Source organism: Lipotes vexillifer, unplaced genomic scaffold, assembly GCF_000442215.2.
Source record: "Lipotes vexillifer unplaced genomic scaffold, Lipotes_vexillifer_v1.1 scaffold13, whole genome shotgun sequence".
Classification (NCBI taxonomy): Eukaryota; Metazoa; Chordata; class Mammalia; order Artiodactyla; family Lipotidae; genus Lipotes; species Lipotes vexillifer.
The window spans coordinates 710,175-728,893 of NW_006790761.1; the positions used below are offsets into that span (position 1 = coordinate 710,175).

The following is an 18,719-nucleotide window of genomic DNA, read 5'->3' on the forward strand; positions in this document are numbered from 1 at the left end:
TTTCCCCTCTCAAGACATCGTTCAATACAGATCTAAAAAGAGAAATATATAAAAAGTTATTTTTAAAAAGATATGAATTTGCCAGTCTTTTAAACCTGAAAAGAGAAGAAAGTTCGAAGAGATTACCAACAAAACCCTGCATTAAACCCAATGTGTTTAATTCATTAATCAACATGCAAAGTTGAAACATGTGGTTCAATTTATATAAACTAGGTTAAATAAGTACAGAGCATAATAAGAATTCATTCATGACTCAGTTTTTCCTGTGTATTTTTTTTCAAACCGCAATAAAGAGATGATCTCTATGTGTATGGTTCCATCTATTATTAACTTATTAGGTATGAATTACATGCGTCAAACTTTGTTCCATTTTTGCTTACTTTTTGATAATTCCATAAATATCCAAATATTTAAGAGTTAACATATATGCATTTGAATAAAGTATCCCTTGTTAATCGTGAATAAACATTCCTTAGTTATAAAGCTGTGGTAACATTCTAAAATTAACTCTGAAGAATAAGTGAAAACATATTTTTGGGGGTTGGAAAAAGAGAGTTACATTTTAAAACAACTCAAAGGCTGCAGCAAGTCTCTCCACCACAGGCACATTTGCAATTCAACCTAAGAATAGTCAACTTCCTTCAAGGCAGTACTGCTGATTCTTATTCTTTCAGGCCGTTGGCATTAATTTAATAAAGTTTATATTACAGCTGTCATACAGAGTCAGGCCCTTTAATTAAATGATTCCGGGGAAAAAAAAAAAAAGATACCGAGAAATTCATTTAGTTATTCAAAAGTACGTCTGGGTATGTTATTAGAAGTACCAGAAAGAAAAAGACTGCTTTCCTGCTTTTTTTCATTTCACTCTTAGAAGACAAATCAGGCTATCATACATGTTTCTTTAAAGTAGAAAGTTTTCCCAACTTCCCAGAAATGTGTGTTTCTTTCCCAGTAAACGACATCCTAAGGCAAGATACTCTCTGATAATAGTGCCTACTCAAGAAGTAACAATGCAGCTTCATTACCTAGCATGGTATGAGTCAATTCTTAACGCAAAACACAAATTCTTGTTATTTTGAAAATAAAGCAAATTTTAGGCCCACAATATTGCTGATGCCAAATAGCTTAAGACAGTGCTGTTCTGTGCATCCAACTTACCAATTCAAAAATTACTGCTGTCAATATAAAATGTAAATATAAGTGAAACAAATCACTTTCTTTTTCTCTAATAGTTGACCATCAGCTGTTTAAAGCCCATATAGGCAGATGAAGATTTTCATTACCTCATTATTACAGTCAAAAAACAAAACGAAAGATACATCAGCCTTCCCATCCATGGTCTTGTTCCAACCTTGAAGGTTGTCTTGATTTCTTGGAAACCCATCAATCAAGAATTTATTCTTCTGAGCATTGGCCGCCATCATCTGATCCATTTCCTAATGAAAAAGGGAAGATTTAAGTTCAACACTACATTAATGCAATTTCTTAAGCAGAGTGGTAGCTATATGGGTGTGTTTTATTATTATTCTTTAAATCATAAGCATGGAGGGTGCATAGGAAAAAAAAGACTTAAAGGAAATAACATGTTTGCCTCAAGCTGGTAGAGTTATGGTTATGTATCCCCCATTTTATACACATACACACACAATTTTTTTCTGTAGTTTTAAAATTTTCTACAGTTAAGCATATATTATTTTCATGAAGTTATAAACAGCAAAAAGAGAAAAATAAGCATTAACCAGTATCTTTGCTCCAGTCAACAGAGACCCTTATCTTGCCTTCCCTTTCCTCTTCCCAGGTCATTTTGCTATGGTAGGAAGTATGCTGCTTCTATAGGTACTCAGATTCTCTGCAATAATTCAAGTCCAACTGCAAAAAGCTTTGGATATATAAAGAGATTGCTAGCATTAATTATTAGTGTAGGAGTCAATACTTTTTTTTTTTTTTTAAACTGAAGCTAATTTAAACCTAAATGCCACTGGCCACCCCAAAACACAGAGAGCAAAGGAAACAATACATTCAGAAAGACAGCAAGAATTGCACATTTCACCATCCTCTTCCAAAGTCTGAATTTAGGTAGAATGTGGAAATATGTGACTGGGAGATGCAGATCTCGAATCTCCAAATCCTTACCACTATCAATCACCATGAGATAAGCACAGATGCATGCCTTCGACAAACCCCAGAGGAGCCTCTACTCTAAAGCAAACCGACATCCAGTTCCCTCAGTGCTCAAACTTTCCTGATTCCTCAAGAAGAACAATGGCTGTCAGGACCCCTAATTCCTTTATCTGAGGGTTGGCTTTAACCCAGCATCTAGCTTCTCCAATATCCACAAAATTTCACAGAATGCTTTTGGACTCCTGCTAGAGCATTTCTATCCCAATTATGGTAGTAGAAGATATCTGAAGGGGTACATCAACATTCTACTCACTCAACATACACTCATTCAAGGCCTACCATCAGGGAACATGAAGAGCAAGGCCATAGCCCCTGGCGGGCTCACAGTCCGGTGGGTAACAAATATGTGTAAGTAAATGTGCTAAGTTCTATACTGAGGTATGCAAGGATGCTGTGATAAAACGAAGCACAAACTACCTGAGAAACTGCCAGGAAGAGCTTTACCAAAGAGGTGGCAGAGGAGCTGAATTCTGAATAATGAAATGGCAGGCAGACAGGGATCAAGGTACTCCAGATGGTGTCAACTGGATGCTAAAGGCTCAGAAATGAAGAAGCATAACAGCTTTGATGAATCTGAAATAAGCTGGTAGAGGTGAACCTTAGGATGCGTGTAGAGAGTGGAAGGAGAAATGACTAGAAAGTAGGTAGGGCCAAAATTAATGAAGAACTTGTTATACCACACTAAGGATTTGGTTTTTATTCTGCAAGCAATACAGGACCACTGAGAAATTTTAAGTAGTAGAAGAACATGCTCCCATCACCTTTAGAAAAAAAAATCACTGACTGTACCATGAAGGATGGATTAGAAGGGGACAAAGATGGATTAAAGGCAAAAGACTAATGATAAGGCTCTAGTGATGGTCCAAATAAGAAAAAAAGAGGATCTTGGGACTTCCCTGGTGGTGCAGTGGTTAAGGATCCACCTGCCAATGCAGGGGACACGGGTTCGATCCCCAGTCCAGGAAGATCTCACATACCGCGGAGCAACTAAGCCCATGCACCGCAACTACTGAGCCTGCGAGCCACAACTACTGAAGTCCGCATGCCTAGAGCCCGTGCTCCACAACAAGAGCACGGGCTTGCAATGGGAAGCCCGCACACCACAACGAAGAGCAGCCCCTGCTCGCCGCAACTAGAGAAAGCCTGCACACAGCAACGAAGAGTCAACGCAGCCAAAAAATAAATAAATAAAAAATGAAAAATACACTTCAGTGATTGATTTCCCAACATAATGTCTGCATTCTTCCCAATATTATTAAAAAAAAAAGACAAAAAGAGGATCTGAACTAAGATGATAGTACTAATAGAGGAGAAAAAAAACTATCAATAGGGCTTCCCTGGTGGTGCAGTGGTTGAGAGTCCGCCTGCCGATGCAGGGGACACGGGTTCGTGACCCCATCTGGGAAGATCCCACATGCCGCGGAGCGGCTAGGCCCGGGAGCCATGGCCGCTGAGCCTGTGCGTCCGGAGTCTGTGCTCCACAACGGGAGAGGCCACAACAGTGAGAGGCCCGCGTACCGCAAAAAAAAAAAAAAAAACTATCAATAAATAGAAGAGGATAAAGAGAAAGATAATTGAAAGGATCTGCTCACTGAGTGGATCTGGGAAATTGAGGAAGAGGTGGAAAATACAGGATGGCTCCCAGATTTCTGGCTTGGGCAGCTGGGTAGATGGTAGAACCATTAACCAGGATAGGAAATAAAGGGTGATCACATTTTAGATGATACAGTCAGACTCAGACATGTTGATTTTGAGATACTTGTGAGACATTCAGATGGATGCCTAATAGTTAGTTAGAAATATAGGTCTGGGGAATTCCCTGGCAGTCCAGTGGTTAGGACTCCATGCTTTCACTGCTGGTGGTGCAGGTTCGATCCTTGGTCAGGGAACCAAGATCCTCCAAGAGGCGGAGTGCAGCCAAAAAAAAGAAAAGAAAAGAAATATAGGTCTGGAGTTCAGAAAAAGAGATTTGTGCTAGACTTATAGATAGATTCTGGGATCATTAGCACAGTGAAAACCTTGGACATGGCTAACAACATCCAGCAAGAAATGCATAAAACAAGAGGAGGACCAAGGATGAAACCCCGAGAAGCATCATGGTTTAAGAAACTTGCAGAAGAAGAGTTATCAAAGGAGACTTAAGAAATAGCAGTCACTGAAGGAGGAAGAGAATCAAGAGAAATGGTGTCACAGAGAACAAAGGAGGAACAAGTTTCAAAAAGACAGGAAGTTAAAGGTTACAAGAAAAGTGACTGAAAATATCCCCTAGATTTGATAGAGGTCACTGGTAACATCAGCAAGAATAGTTTCAATGAAGATGGAAATAGAGTCTTAGTGCAAAGAGCTGAAGAGTAGAAAATGAAAAAGTAAAAAATGTAGACTATTCTTTCACAATTAAGCATAAAAGTGGAGAAAGGGCATTAAATCCAGAGAATGAGGAGAGAGGATTTAGTTACTCTGAATGGAAGCAGGTTACTCCAATCTCTGAAACAAGAGTTAAGAATGTGTGTGAAAGAGCCACTCTTCAAGTCTCTCTGGTTCCAATCAGAAGCTCGTGTATCTCTTTTCCGTTGGGCTTCAACTATTTCTTGCTGTGCCCACTCTTCCATTTCTCCTTCACGTTTCTTGTATGTGAAATATCTATTAATGACTATAATCTTGAGAATCTATACTGGAGAGTTATCATGTAAATGCAAGGTATCTGTTTTTAGATGGGACCTATTTTAGTTTGACAGCTGTTAGTCTCAGCATTTCACACTGAAGATGGTGATGCATGCACCAGAAAAGGAAACATCAAGACTGAGAGAATGGCAACACTGGGAGGGTCATGGGAGGGAGAGAGGGAGGGAAAGAAAGAGGGAGGAAAAGAAAGAGGGAGGGACAAAGTCTGGAAGAAAACAGAAAAGGGCAAGGAGGAAAAAGAAATAGAAATGGAAGGAGGATGGATTGTCCGCATGCTGGGAAGGGTCAAATGTACACATATGAATGTTCAGTTGTAGCTGATCCTAGACCAAGGTAGAGAATGTTTCCTACTGTCCAATTTCTTCCCAGGTGAAAGTGGAATTTCCAGTTCTGCCATTCTCAAACACCAGGACCACCCTCCACAATCAAGAAATTCAATACTCTGATTTTTTTCATTACTCAAAGGGAAGGCAGATTTAATTTCTCAGTTCCTTGTTGGTTTTAACTGGTTGGCATTCACACTCCTTACCCTCCTCAACAAACTGATGGTTATCTCAACTGGCACAATCTTTCCATCTTTAATGTACTTTTCAATGAGTTCACCATACTGTGAATCTGGGTTCTTCTTTTCATTACGAAGAAGCTCTCCTGCAGAAAGGTGTGTGTAGCCATATTTCTGAAAGAACAAACACATAGGAAAAAGATCAAAATACATTCAACCCAGGGTTAGGACTACTGCTTGTTTCCCTTCATGGTAACTTTTATATTCTAATTTTTCTATAATAAACAAGCTTTGCTTACATAATAAATAAATAATAAAGAAACACTGAAGAGAGATTTCATACAATCCAGTTTGCTTAAAAAATATCCTTAACCTACGTAGCATATGGTAGCTATAATGTTCACAAATCATGCAATCAACCCGAAACTTATTTAACTATTCAAGGCATTAACAGCTCATCATATTCCTTCACAAAGTTTAAATGTTATTAATAATGTTCAAAGAAATGTCTAACAAAAATCTATATAATTCAAGGCAAAACCCCCAAAATCTTACCACAGTTGGCTGTACCCACCTTCTATAAGATGCTCCCTTCCTTAAATTCAACACATCTAAATTGAACTCATCAGCACTTACACAAACCCCATTCTTCTGTTTTGTTCCCTTTCTCAGTAAACAGTACAAGTCCTACCCCTCCATGAAATTAGCTTTCCTGACCACTCTGGAGAGTGGACACATAATCAAATAGTGTCTTAGAATATCACTGTCTCTCCATCTAAACCAGTATCTTCTTTACCACTCTCAAAAGTCCATTTCCCACCTTTCTAGTTGTGACTAGAGAGGTCTCATCTGTAAAATGGGAATATAGATACCTATTTTATAATTCAGTGGTGATGATTAAATGAGATAATGTATTTATATAAAATGCCTACCAAAGAGCCTGACAGGTAGCAGGAGATAAAAGCCATCAATTACCTCCTTGCCATCATGAAGATACTTATCTTAAATAACCTGGAAGCATTTTTATATTATATATACACACCATTTTTATATTATTACATACACGCGTGTGTGTGCATGTGTGTGTAAATATATGCATTCACTTTAAAGGTTTTTGGGTTTTTTTAAAAAATAAATTTATTTATTTATTTTTGGCTATGTTGGGTCTTCATGGCTGTGTGCGGGCTTTCTCTAGTTGTGACGAGTGGGGCTATTCTTTGTTGCAGTGTGTGGGCTTCTCACTGCAGTGGCTTCTCTCTGCTGCAGAGCACGGGCCCCAGAGCACACAGGCTTAAGTAGTTGTGGCACGCAGGGTCAGTAGTTGTGGCTCATGGGCTCTAGAGCACAGGCTCAGCAGCTGCGGTGCATGGGCTTAGTTGCTCCGCAGCATGTGGGATCTTCCCGGATCAGGACTCGAACTCGTGTCCCCTGCATTGGCAGGCGGATTCTTGACCACTGTGCCACCAGGGAAGTCTGGCTTTAAAGGTTTTTTGTTTTTTTTTTTGCGGTACGCGGGCCTCTCACCGCTGCGGCCTCTCCCGTTGAGGAGCACAGGCTCCGGACGCGCAGGCCCAGCGGCCATGGCTCACGGGCCCAGCCGCTCCGCGGCATGTGGGATCTTCCCGGACCGGGGCACGAACCGGCGTCCCCTGCATCGGCAGGCGGACTCTCAACCACTGCGCCACCAGGGAAGCCCGGCTTTAAAGGTTTTGACAGAGACACCAATCAAAGGACTTAAGTGAGATAACAGATATGATGAATACACTGTGAAAGGTCAGGAGTATAGTAGTATTACAATTGTGATGGTCATTATTAAGGATTTACAAATAATGTATTAGGTCAGGGTATAGGATAATAGTTGAACTAAGTCACATAAGATGCTATAGTGTTATTCTGCCATTTCCCCGTGGCTGGAATGAGAAAACAATACGGATCTAAGAGACAATTATGAATACTGAAAAGCTTCTTCCTCCACATGAACTAGCATGTTCCCTTTTATTAAATCAAAAGAACTATAAAATCTATTTTCATAATAATAAAATAGATTGTTTTTACTCTCAAATATCAGAATACTGAGATCTATATTCAATGTTCAATTACAACAATCATCTAGTCCCAAATTTTTAAGATTCCCTAAATGGGTTTTTATCTCATTCATAGTAAGTGTACCATAAATATTTGATAACTTAAATTTTATCTTTAATTTCCATGTTAAGATTTGAGGCAGCCCACACTCCCACCCCTCCTTCCAGAATAGAATGTTTCAATTGCACATTTTATAAAACTTAACTCTCTCAATTACTGAGGCTACAGTGAGTTTTCTCTCTCTCTCTCTTTTTTTTTTAAGATTGCAGAAGCCATTCTTTACTCCTTTTCTGTCTCTAAAAATTGCTGGCTAAACTTGTTCTTGTTTATTACTAAAGTAAGCCAACAATAAGGTAGTCAACAAAGAAAAACAAACTAAATAGTTTATTTGCTGACTAAAATTGGATATAAAGTTTGAGAAGAATAAACAAAAACCATAGTATCACTCATGTCTCTCTTAGGCATACAGCTCCTTGCATTAAAAGAAATGATCAAAAGTGTATTTAGTTGTTGTAATAGGCTTTTAAAAACACTCCCATCATTTACAGAAAATGGAAATAAATACAAAAGTACTTAATTATTTAAATTGTTATTTTAAAATTATTTTCACACCACACCATTTTTAAATGCCTACTTTTATCACCAAGTATAAATTTTGAAAGACGGGTATGGATATGGAAAAGACTTTATAAAAAACAAGATGTGACCTACTTTCCCATTTACTATGTACAGTTTTCAGAAAGCATTTTGCAATGGCTGTCCACAAAATTTTACAGCAGCTTCATTTTCCACTGCTTACCCTGGCTCCTGCTTGGAAGTCTATGCTTGCTGGATGCTCTCATCTGGTCTAGAGATTATAGCATATGGTAATATTGAATAAATGCAGAGACAAACAGTGCTAAACAATGGCAAACGCTCAGTGAAACACCAACAATACAGATTGCTCTGTACAGACTGCCTTGGCTGTATGAACAACATATACATTTAGAAACCCAGCTAGTAATTTAGAAATTAGTACACACACCGTTTGTTTCCTGACATTGAAGAGCTCAAATTTGCAAGCTTCCATTACATTACAATGGGTTTTGGCATATCACTTTTTTAAAAGAGAGACTATTTGTAAATTGTAGAAGTGTACAAATGATATGTTTTTAAAAAATTACACAGAAAACAACCTTATCTGCAAAGTCCAAGGAGATAAGGAATTTAAATAAATATAATCATGTCAAATCTATATATGTCTATTTCTCATCCACATTCCATTTTTTAAAATCCTCTATTTACCAGTTACTTTTTTATACTATATTTTTCTTAAGGATTTTGCTGAAGCTTTCCTCTTACCACAGAGTTTCTATAACAAAAAAGCAACTATCACTTACACACTAGTTATTATGGTATTTAATTATAGTTAAACTTTAAAGAGCATGTTTTCAAAGCATTCTGCTGTCATTAAGTAGTCACTGATGCCAATTTTGAGGAAAGCAAGAATGGATATTTCCCAGGCTTAACCCAAACTTTTTCACATTCTCTGAAATTTCCTAGCAATTAAAATCTAGTGGGTCACTAATTACAGTCCTAAGACCAACATTTAAACCACAGCAAATTATAAACACTATAAACTATAATAGCTACAATTACAAGCCACTATTCAGCTAAAAATAGTAGTTATCTAGTGACAAATGTATAAATTCAATTCATTTAGAGTAAACGTCTAAATTTTTTTACTTTCATTTTCTCCTTTAAGAAGTTGAAAAACAACTCAATAACTTCTGTGAATTTAGACACTAAGATTTGGAGGGAGGAGAAATGCACCATATTCTCAACAAGTACAGAACAGCACTCTGTTACTACAACTAAGCAAATGTTGACAATTTTACGGTATCAAATCTCAAATCATCTTGATAACTTCTCTCCCTTCTTAGCAATTCTCTTTCCTCCTTTCTAAATTTAGGTAATGTCGTTCTATGTGAATAAAAACGACAACAAAAAGAATCAAAACCAAAACAATAGCAAAAAAGAGTTCAAGGTACAAATGATGTGTAAATGGCAAGTCCTTGGGGGCAGAGGAGATCCACATGCCAGGCACCTCCTCCTGTGAGTATGGCAATTAGAAAGTGCCATTGGACTGCTACTGAGCCTTGAGCTACATAGAGGGAACACAGCAGAGATAGCAGATACAAATATATTTTTAAAGCAACTGAATTAAAACTATTGGTGTCCTTTAAATAGCTGACACATCTATGAAGCATCTAAGACTAAGTTACTTTGCATTCCCTGTAAAATTAGTGAACCTTAAAAATCTAATTCTGATTATGTACTGTCAACAATGCACCTTCAGCATAACACCTGGAAATGCTATCCGGAGCCATCCAGACTCACCAGTTTGGCACTGTTGCAAACAATGTCTTTAGAGCTTACAGCATCCCAGCAACACTTCACGTAAGGCTATCATTTATTTCAAAAGGCATTTCCAACAGAACTTTTTCTGATTACTTTGAGATGTCTGATAAGCACTTTCCAGTAACATTATCTGCCAGTCTTGGAGAACTTACTTTTGACTGTAAGAACTGCTGTACAGTGCCCAGATGCTGAAAAGTGGTGAACTGTTTAGGGTTCCTTCCAGTTTTACCCACAGAGGGTTAGAAAAAGGATTTTTCTTATAATCACCATTTTACAGAGGTTAGAAAGAAAGAAAGGAAGGGAGGGAGGAATGGGAGTGGATAGAGAGAGAGAAAGGGAAGGGGTAGGGAAAAGAGGAAGGAAGGAGGGAAGGAGGCATAGGAAGGAAAGAAGACAGTGGGAGAAAGGTTAAATATAATATCTGGGGCTTCCCTGGTGGTGCAGTGGTTAAGAATCCGCCTGCCAATGCAGGGGATACGGGTTCGAGCCCTGGTCCGGGAAGATTCCCACATGCCGCGGAGCAACTGAGCCCGTGTGCCACAACTACTGAGCCTGCGCTCTAGAGCCCGCGAGCCACAACTACTGAGCCCGTGTGCCGCAACTAACTGAAGCCCGTGCGCCTAGAGCCCGTGCTCCGCAACAAGAGAAGCCACCACAATGAGAAGCCCGTGCACCGCGAAGAGTGGCCCCCCTCTCCCCAACTTCAGAAAAGCCCACGTGCAGCAATGAAGACCCAACACAGCCAAAAGTAAAATAAATAATTTTTAAAAAAAAAGAAAAAAAAATATATAATATCTGACTTAAATTGCTAGCTGATTTCCAATCTCATTTTTAGTCCGCCCTCATTGTATTTCCAAATGTGTACATCACGTTTGACCATGCCTATTTAATTACAAATCTACATATTAACTATAAACTATGAAAGTTATAAACCAAGCTAAATCTTTTCTTAGGCAAAATCTTTAGCAGACAGACTCCAAATTAACATGAAGCATATTTCTTTCTCTAATTAAAGAGTGATAGTTTAAAAGCTTATATCCTGCAAAGGAGAAAAAGGAGGGAAATAATCCATTCAACTGCAGACAATTACAGCACTAATTTATTTTCCTCAATGTTTTGCTCTTCATGTAAGAAAACCTTAATTCAGGCTATACATGGAACTTATTTTAAATCCATAAATATTTATTAAGTCTCTATAAAGTGCCAGGCAATGTGCTAATTTGGGGAAATAAACAGGTTATATTCACAAAGGATGAAATAATGACTTACATATTTACAGTGACTTAAGCCCTACTATTAATTAATAAAGTCAATTTTTCATATTTGCATTAACTTTTCCTAAGGAATTCAGTCTTTACCAGCACTGTCTGCTTGGGGAAGAGGTGATTCTTCAGAGGCAATGACAAGAAGGTAGAACAATAAATAAAACTTAAAGAAAGGGTGATTTAGAAGCCGTGAAATAGACTGTTTTCTCATTTCTGTAAGGCCTTCTGTAAGGCCTCAATATCCCTCTGACATTTTGCAGAAGACTTCTCAGAATATTGAGGATTTTGGCATCTGTTTTACATGCCAAATGGACCCTATAGCAACTGTGAATTGGAATTTTCACACTCCAATTTCATTCCAGTTGGTCATTTCCAGTATTTTTACTTCTTTTAATTCATCTCAGCCATTCTGAATCAATCCACATTCCATATAACAGAAAGGGATGGAACATAGTCAAAGATGAAGATGAGGCCCAGAAGCCTCCAGGGATTCCAGGAGCTCACAGGCAATAATTTGAAAATTTCCAACATTAATGGATAGGTACAGAGGTCTTGTTAATCTTAAGAAACACTCATCTCATCTCGTTAATTAAATAATCAATTCTTTTTTTTTTTTTTGCGACACACGGGCCTCTCACTGTTGTGGCCTCTCCCGTTGCGGAGCACAGGCTCCGGACACGCAGGCTCAGCGGCCATGGCTCACGGGCCCAGCCGCTCCGCGGCATGTGGGATCTTCCCGGACCGGGGCACGAACCCGTGTCCCCTGTATCGGCAGGCGGACTCTCAACCACTGCGCCACCAGGGAAGCCTGAGATAAGGTTTTATAACTAAACTCTGTCACAATCCAGTGTGACTCTAGGAAATTTACTTAACCTTTTTTAGACTTCAGTTTCTTCATTTGTAAAACAGAAATATATCTATACTACCAGAAATCATATCTATACTACATTACACCATCAGCCACAGCCAAATATCATTATTAGCTGTTAAAACTAGGAGTATGAAGAACATACTCCTAAAAACATGGTCTACGCTACTAGATTCAAGACCTACTATGAGAGCACTCAGACGGGTCAGGGAGGAGTTAGACTAACTCATATACGCTATTCCTGGAGCAAAGTCCAAGATAATCAGTGGCTAAACTACTAATTACATAGCAATAAAGGAGTGAAGTCAAAGAATAACTATAGAACAAGGAAAATATGACACATGAAAATGCAATTCACTATGAAAATACCCTCAAACACACAGGCTCCAAAAACTGGCATCACAGATGTATTTGAGTTCATTAAAAATTTTATGAGAACAAGAATGCTTACTATCTTCTTATAAACAGATCAATAGCCTTCCAACCAATTAGCAATGGCTAATTAGAAAACATACATTTTAAAAGATCCTATTCGAGTCAATTGTACCTCAATTTAAAAAATCCTATAAAAAACAGTATTAAAAACTTAAATTTAGGGATAAATCTAAAACTAGTATATGAGAATTATAAGAAGAAACTAGAAACACTTAAAATCAGTATCATAAAAAGAAGGCATTCTACGTTCCTGGATAGAAACATTCGATACTGTAAATATTTAAATTTTCCACAAATTAATCTATAAATTGATGGCATCCACAATCAAACTTCACCTGGGATTATTTATTTTTTAATGAAACTTGATGTGTTGATTCTCAAGTTTATCAGGAAGGGTAAATGTGAGAGAATGACCAAATTCGAAAATAATATTAACAACTACAAATGGGAACATGTCCTACCAGGTGGCATAAAATATTATAAAGCTACAGTAATTAAAACAGCATGATACTGGTACAAAAATAGACAAACGGAAAAATGAAATTCAACAGAGTCCAGAAACAGACCCAAGTATAAATGGGAATTCAATAAGTGATAGAGTCATCATCTAAAAATCAACGGGGAAAAGATGAACTATTTAATAAATGATACCATGCAACTGGCTACCCATCTGAAAAAAAATTAGACTCTTGCATCATATCATATGCAAAACTAAATTCCAGGTAAATTAGAGCTCTAAAACAATACAACATAAGCAAAAAACAAAAACAAAAAAACCCTAGGATAGTACCAGGGGAAGATAATCTTGAGATAGAGAAAGACACTCCAAAACAAGAACCAAAACAGCTAAGATTTATGTTTGACCACGTGAACAATAAAAACTTATCACAGATATAACCAAATGACAAGCAATAGCTTGGGAGAAAATATTTTCACCATACAAAGGTGATAGGGTAATATACGTTGTATACAAAGAGATCCTACTAACGAAGAAAATAGCTCAATACAAAAATGGGCAAAGAGGGCTTCCCTGGTGGTGCAGTGGTTGAGAATCCGCCTGCCGATGCAGGGGACACGGGTTCGTGCCCCGGTCCGGGAAGATCCCACATGCCGCGGCGTGGCTAGGCCCGTGAGCCATGGCCGCTGAGCCCGCGCGTCCAGAGCCTGTGCTCCACAACGGGAGAGGCCACAACAGTGAGAGGCCCGTGTACCGCAAAAAAAAAAAAAAAAGGGCAAAGAAAAAACAATTCAGAGAAAAGAATAGATTCTCAACCTTACTGGTAATCATGAAAATGCAAATTAAAGCAATGTGATTTCATTTTTCACCCACCAGATTGGTTAAAATAAAGACTTATATCTGGCTATGGCAAGGGTCGGGGTGGGGAAGAACCAGCACCCTGACAGTTCGTGGGAGTGTAAATTGGTTCAGCCTTTTTAGAGGGCAATTTGGCAGAGTCTAACAAAATTTAAGTTTGCATACCCTTTGGCTCAGTAATGCCATTTCTAGGAGCTGTGCTACTGAAATAGTTGCACATGTGCACAAAGACATATGTAATGAATGTTTATGTCAGCATCATCTGTAAACAGAAAATCTAAATGTCCACAAATATATGAATAGTTAAACAGATTATTGTATATATTATGAACGGAGTTGAGCTATCTGCATGTTCTGATATGGAAAGCTATCCAAGATACACTGTTAAGCAAAAAAATAACAATAGACAACGTTTGTGTGTGTGCATTTTTATCTGTGTATAAATACATCAAAAGAGGACCAGAAAGCCACACACAAAAACGTTGGTAGGTGATTACATAAGGAGAGTAGGCTGGGACTTCCCTGGCGGCGCAGTGGTTAAGAATCCGCCTGCCAATGCAGGGGACACGGGTTCCATCCCTGGTCCGAGAAGATCCCACATGCAGCAGAGCAACTAAGCCCGTGCGCCACTACAGAGCTTGTGCTGTAGAGCTTGCGATCCACAACTACTGAGCCTGTGTGCCACAACTCCTGAAACCCGTGTGCCTAGAGCCCGTGCTCCACAACAAGAGAAGCCACTGCAATGAGAAGCCTGCGCACCGCAACGAAGAGCAGCCCCTGCTCACCGCAACTAGAGAAAGCCCATGCGCAGCAATGAAGACCCAAAGCAACCAAAAAAAAAAAAAAGAGTAGGTCAAGGTTAAGGAGAACTTTCACTTTTTACTTTACGTACTTTTGAATTATTTGACTCTCAATGTACATGTATATAAACTTACTAAATTTTTAATTTAAAAAAAGCATATATTCTATCCACACATCTCTAAATGGCAAATATCACAAAGACTGGGTTTTCTAAAAATTTAATTAAATTAATTAATTTATTTTTTATACAGCATCACAAAGAAAGATTGTTGATTTAAGTGTTTTATTAATATCAAATCCTAAGAGAACAGCAAAACGAACTGCCTCACATTAAGAATAAAAATCCCTACATAAAAAACATTGTCTAAGGGCTTCCCTGATGGCACAGTGGTTAAGAAGCTGCCTGCCAATGCAGGGGACATGGGTTTGAGCCCTGGTCCAGGGAGATCTCACATGCCGTGGAGCAACGAAGCCCGTGTGCCACAACTACGGAGCCTGCGTTCTAGAGCCCGTGAGCCACAACTAGTGAGCCTGCGATCCACAACTACTGAAGCCTGCGTGCCTAGAGCCTGTGCTCTGCAACAAGAGAAGCCACCGCAATGAGAAGCCTGCACACCGCAACAAAGAGTAGCCCCCACTCACTGCAACTAGAGAAAGCCTGCACACAGCAACGAAGACCCAACACAGCCATAAATAAATAAATAAATAAATAAAAAATAAAAGAATATACTCCATCAATAATGTGTGTAATGGAATGGTGTTAAAAAAAAACATTATCTAAGTTCAAGAAAAAAGAAAAACAGTACCTGTACAATCACAAACTTATTTAAAATTTAAAACTAAATCACTGTAGAGAATAGCAGCAAAAATCAAGTCAAATGTTTAGATAAAAATTTCTTTGGAAAGTGATCCATTCCTTAAACAAAGGAGAAACAAAAGTATAATATAGCAACACTGAAACACACTGCATGGGCATGAAGTCAAGAGTTATAGAAGGAGACAGAAAACAGTCCAGTTTTATAGCCTAAAAACAGATGGAAATATAGAGACATACTCAGTTGAGAGGATCCAAAAGGCACAGCAGCAAAAGTTTAAAAGGAAACATATTTCAGTGAAGCCTTACTCTAGACACTAGAGTTCAAAATTATAAGCAAGATGTTCTGGAAATGACACCTCCATGACAGACAATGTACCCACACTACTTCTAGTCTCCAGAATGACCCCTTGGAGCACTTTCAGAACTTTATCGTGCCAACCACTCTCAACTGACTTTTTTTTAAAAAGAGAAAATTAATCTAGCTTAGACAACAAAGAATCATCTTCATTTTTAGTCCATCAACCTGTGCTAATAGGAGAAAGTGTGAGGAAAATCAATATTTGGCTTTAAAAAATAGTATATGTTTCCAATCTTTTTTGGTGTAAAATTTACTTTCATGATTACATTTTTCTCAATCTAAAATTAAAGTCAGTCTAAGAATATACATTTTTGATGGTATAGCCATCATACCCTAGCCCAGCCTGGGATTCAATGTTGACCATAGACAACTGTACCCATTTATATAATGTAGAACAGGATCTAAGGGATTACTGGTTCTTGATTAGAATCCAACTTCTTCACACAAAGGAAATGTCCTAAAAAGTGGTAAAGCTTATGGGAAATTTTTATGGAAAGCTTTCTTTCCTGCCATGACTACACAACAGGAAGAATGCTGGAAACCATTTTGCAAAATGGACAACCTCTTCCACCTCTCTAGCCTGACTTAACTTGGACCCAATTATGCCCTGGAATCAGTCAAGGAAGGATCAAGAATCTGTTGCTCCCACTCTTCCTTTCCATCTACCACTATCTCCTCTCTCTTCCACCCTCAACTCTCAGTCCCAGGCACAATACACTTATCAGTTATACCTCTTTTACAGTTCTGGCCTCACTTTATCAATCTTTTAATCTCTGTACCACAGGCAATAGAAAGCATACTGTATGTTCTAAAGTGCAAGATATGAGACCTCATCAAAATTTAAAACTTCTGTGCTTCCAAGGACACTACCAAGAAAATGAAAAGACAAGCCACAAGATGGGAGAAAATATTTACAAATCATGTATTTGGATAAGGGACTTGTACCAAAAATATATTTTTAAAACTTTACAACTTAGCAATAAAAAGATAAATAACCCAATTTTAAAAATTGCAAAAGACAATTTTTTAAATGCAATATTCTGGGGGGGCAAAAAAAGGACAAAGGATTCAAACAGACATTTTTCCAAAGAAGATATTCAGATGGCCAGTATGGGAAAGTTCCTCATTAGTCATCAGGGAAATGCAAATCAAAACCATAATGAGATGCCAGTGCACCCTTCAGGATGGTTATTTTAAAAAAAAAAAAAAAGGACATGTGAGACATGAAAGATGCTCACAGCATTAGTCATTAAGGAAACGCAAATCAAAACCACAATGCGATACCATTGCACACCTAGTAGGGTGGTTATAATCAAACAAACATAAAATGATAAGGGTTGGTGAGGATAAAGAAACCACATATAACGGGTAGAAATGTAAAATGGTACAGCTGCTGTGGAAAACAGTTTGGCAGTTCCTCAACAAGTCAGAATTATTATATGATCCAGCAATTTCACTCCCAGCTCTATACCCAAAAGACTCAAACAGATCCTTGTATGCCAGTGTTCATTGCAGCATTACTCACAATAGCGGAAAGGTGGAAGCAGCCCTTATCCAACAACAGATGAATGGATAAACAAAATGTAATAAATACATACAATGAAACATTATTCAGCCATAAAAAGGAATGAAGTTCTGATACATGCTAACATGGATGAAACCTGAAAACATATATGCTAAGTGAAATAAGCCATAAAAAAAAAGGACAAATGTATGATTCCACTTACATGAAGTACCTAAAATAGGCAATTCAGAGGCAAAAAGTAGATTACAGGTTACTAGGAGCTGGGGGAAGGGAAGAATGGGAAATTACTGCCTAACAGACTTTTTGTTTGGGGTGATGAAAAAGTTTTAGAAATTGCTGTGATGGTCGCACAACGTTGTAAATGCAATTAATGCCACTGAACTGTACACTTAAAGTGGTTAAAATGGTAAATTTCATGATATATTTTACCAAAATTAATAACGTAATATACCCAAAACACTGAATTCTATGCTTTTAAAATTTTATTTCTTTTTAATAATTTTATTTATTAATTTTTGGCTGTGTTGGGTCTTCATTGTTGAGTGCAGGCTTCCTGTAGTGTGGCAAGTGGGGGCTACTCTTCATTGCAGTGTGTGGGCTTCTCACGCACTGGTGGCTTCTCCTGTTGCGGAGCATGGGCTCTAAGCGCACGGGCTTCAGTAGTTGTGGCACACGGGTTTCAGTAGTTGTGGCTCACGGGCTTCAGTAGTTGTGGCTCATGGGCTTCAGTAGTTGTGGCTCACGGGCTCTAGAGCTCAGGCTCAGTAGCTGTGGTGCACAGGCTTAGTTGCTCTGCAGCATGTAGGATCTTCCGAGATCAGGGCTCGAGCCCGTGTCCCCTGCACTGGCAGGCAGATTCCTAACCACTGTGCCACCAGCGAAGTCCCGAATTCTACACTTTAAATGGATGAGTTGTATGGTATATAAATTATATCTCCAAGTATTTTTTAAAAAACACAGAATACAACTTCTGAAGTCAGAAACAAAATTTCCAAAACAAGGAATCAATTAATTAAATAATGTATGTAATCTACAGAGTACAATATCATATAGATTATGTAGTAAAAGTGCATTTATTAACATGGTGATATGTTTGTGATATTATTATAAGTAAAAAGCAGGTTTCCAGAGTATAAGCCTACTAAAAAAAAAAAAATCTCTGGAAAAATATGTCCCAAAATATTGATTAATGGTGGTTTTCTCTGGATGGTAAGATTACTGGTAATTTTTACACTCTTCTTTTTACTCCTCTGTATTTTCTAATTTTTCTATAATGTATGTGTACTACTTATATAATTAAAAAGTAACCAAAAGTGGGACTTCCCTGGTGGTACAGTGGTTAAGACTCTGCACTCCCAATGCAGGGGGCCCAGGTTCAATCCCTGGTCAGGGAACTAGATCCCACATGCATGTCGCAATCAAGAATTCACATGCCACAACTAAGGAGCCCATGAGCCGCAACTAAGACAAATAAATTAAATAAAT

General features: G+C 38.2%; 1 protein-coding gene and 1 non-coding gene across 3 annotated transcripts in view; one reads left to right on the forward strand and one right to left on the reverse strand.

Annotated features, from left to right (window-relative positions):
* CMPK1 (cytidine/uridine monophosphate kinase 1) overlaps positions 1-18,719 on the reverse strand; it is a 32,553-nt gene that overhangs the window by 1,647 nt on the left and 12,187 nt on the right. Inside the window, exons 2-4 of one of the 2 annotated variants that reach the window (XM_007463923.1) lie at positions 5,393-5,539; positions 1,284-1,436; positions 4-32 (exon numbers count right to left, since the gene is read on the reverse strand). In XM_007463923.1, coding sequence (XP_007463985.1) covers positions 4-32; positions 1,284-1,436; positions 5,393-5,539 — 329 coding nt within the window. The remainder of the gene's footprint in view (positions 1-3; positions 33-1,283; positions 1,437-5,392; positions 5,540-18,719) is intronic. The other variant, XM_007463924.1, reaches the window with a different exon arrangement.
* On the forward strand, positions 18,556-18,628 carry TRNAG-CCC (transfer RNA glycine (anticodon CCC)). Its single transcript has one exon. It is a non-coding gene; the product is annotated as a tRNA-Gly (tRNA).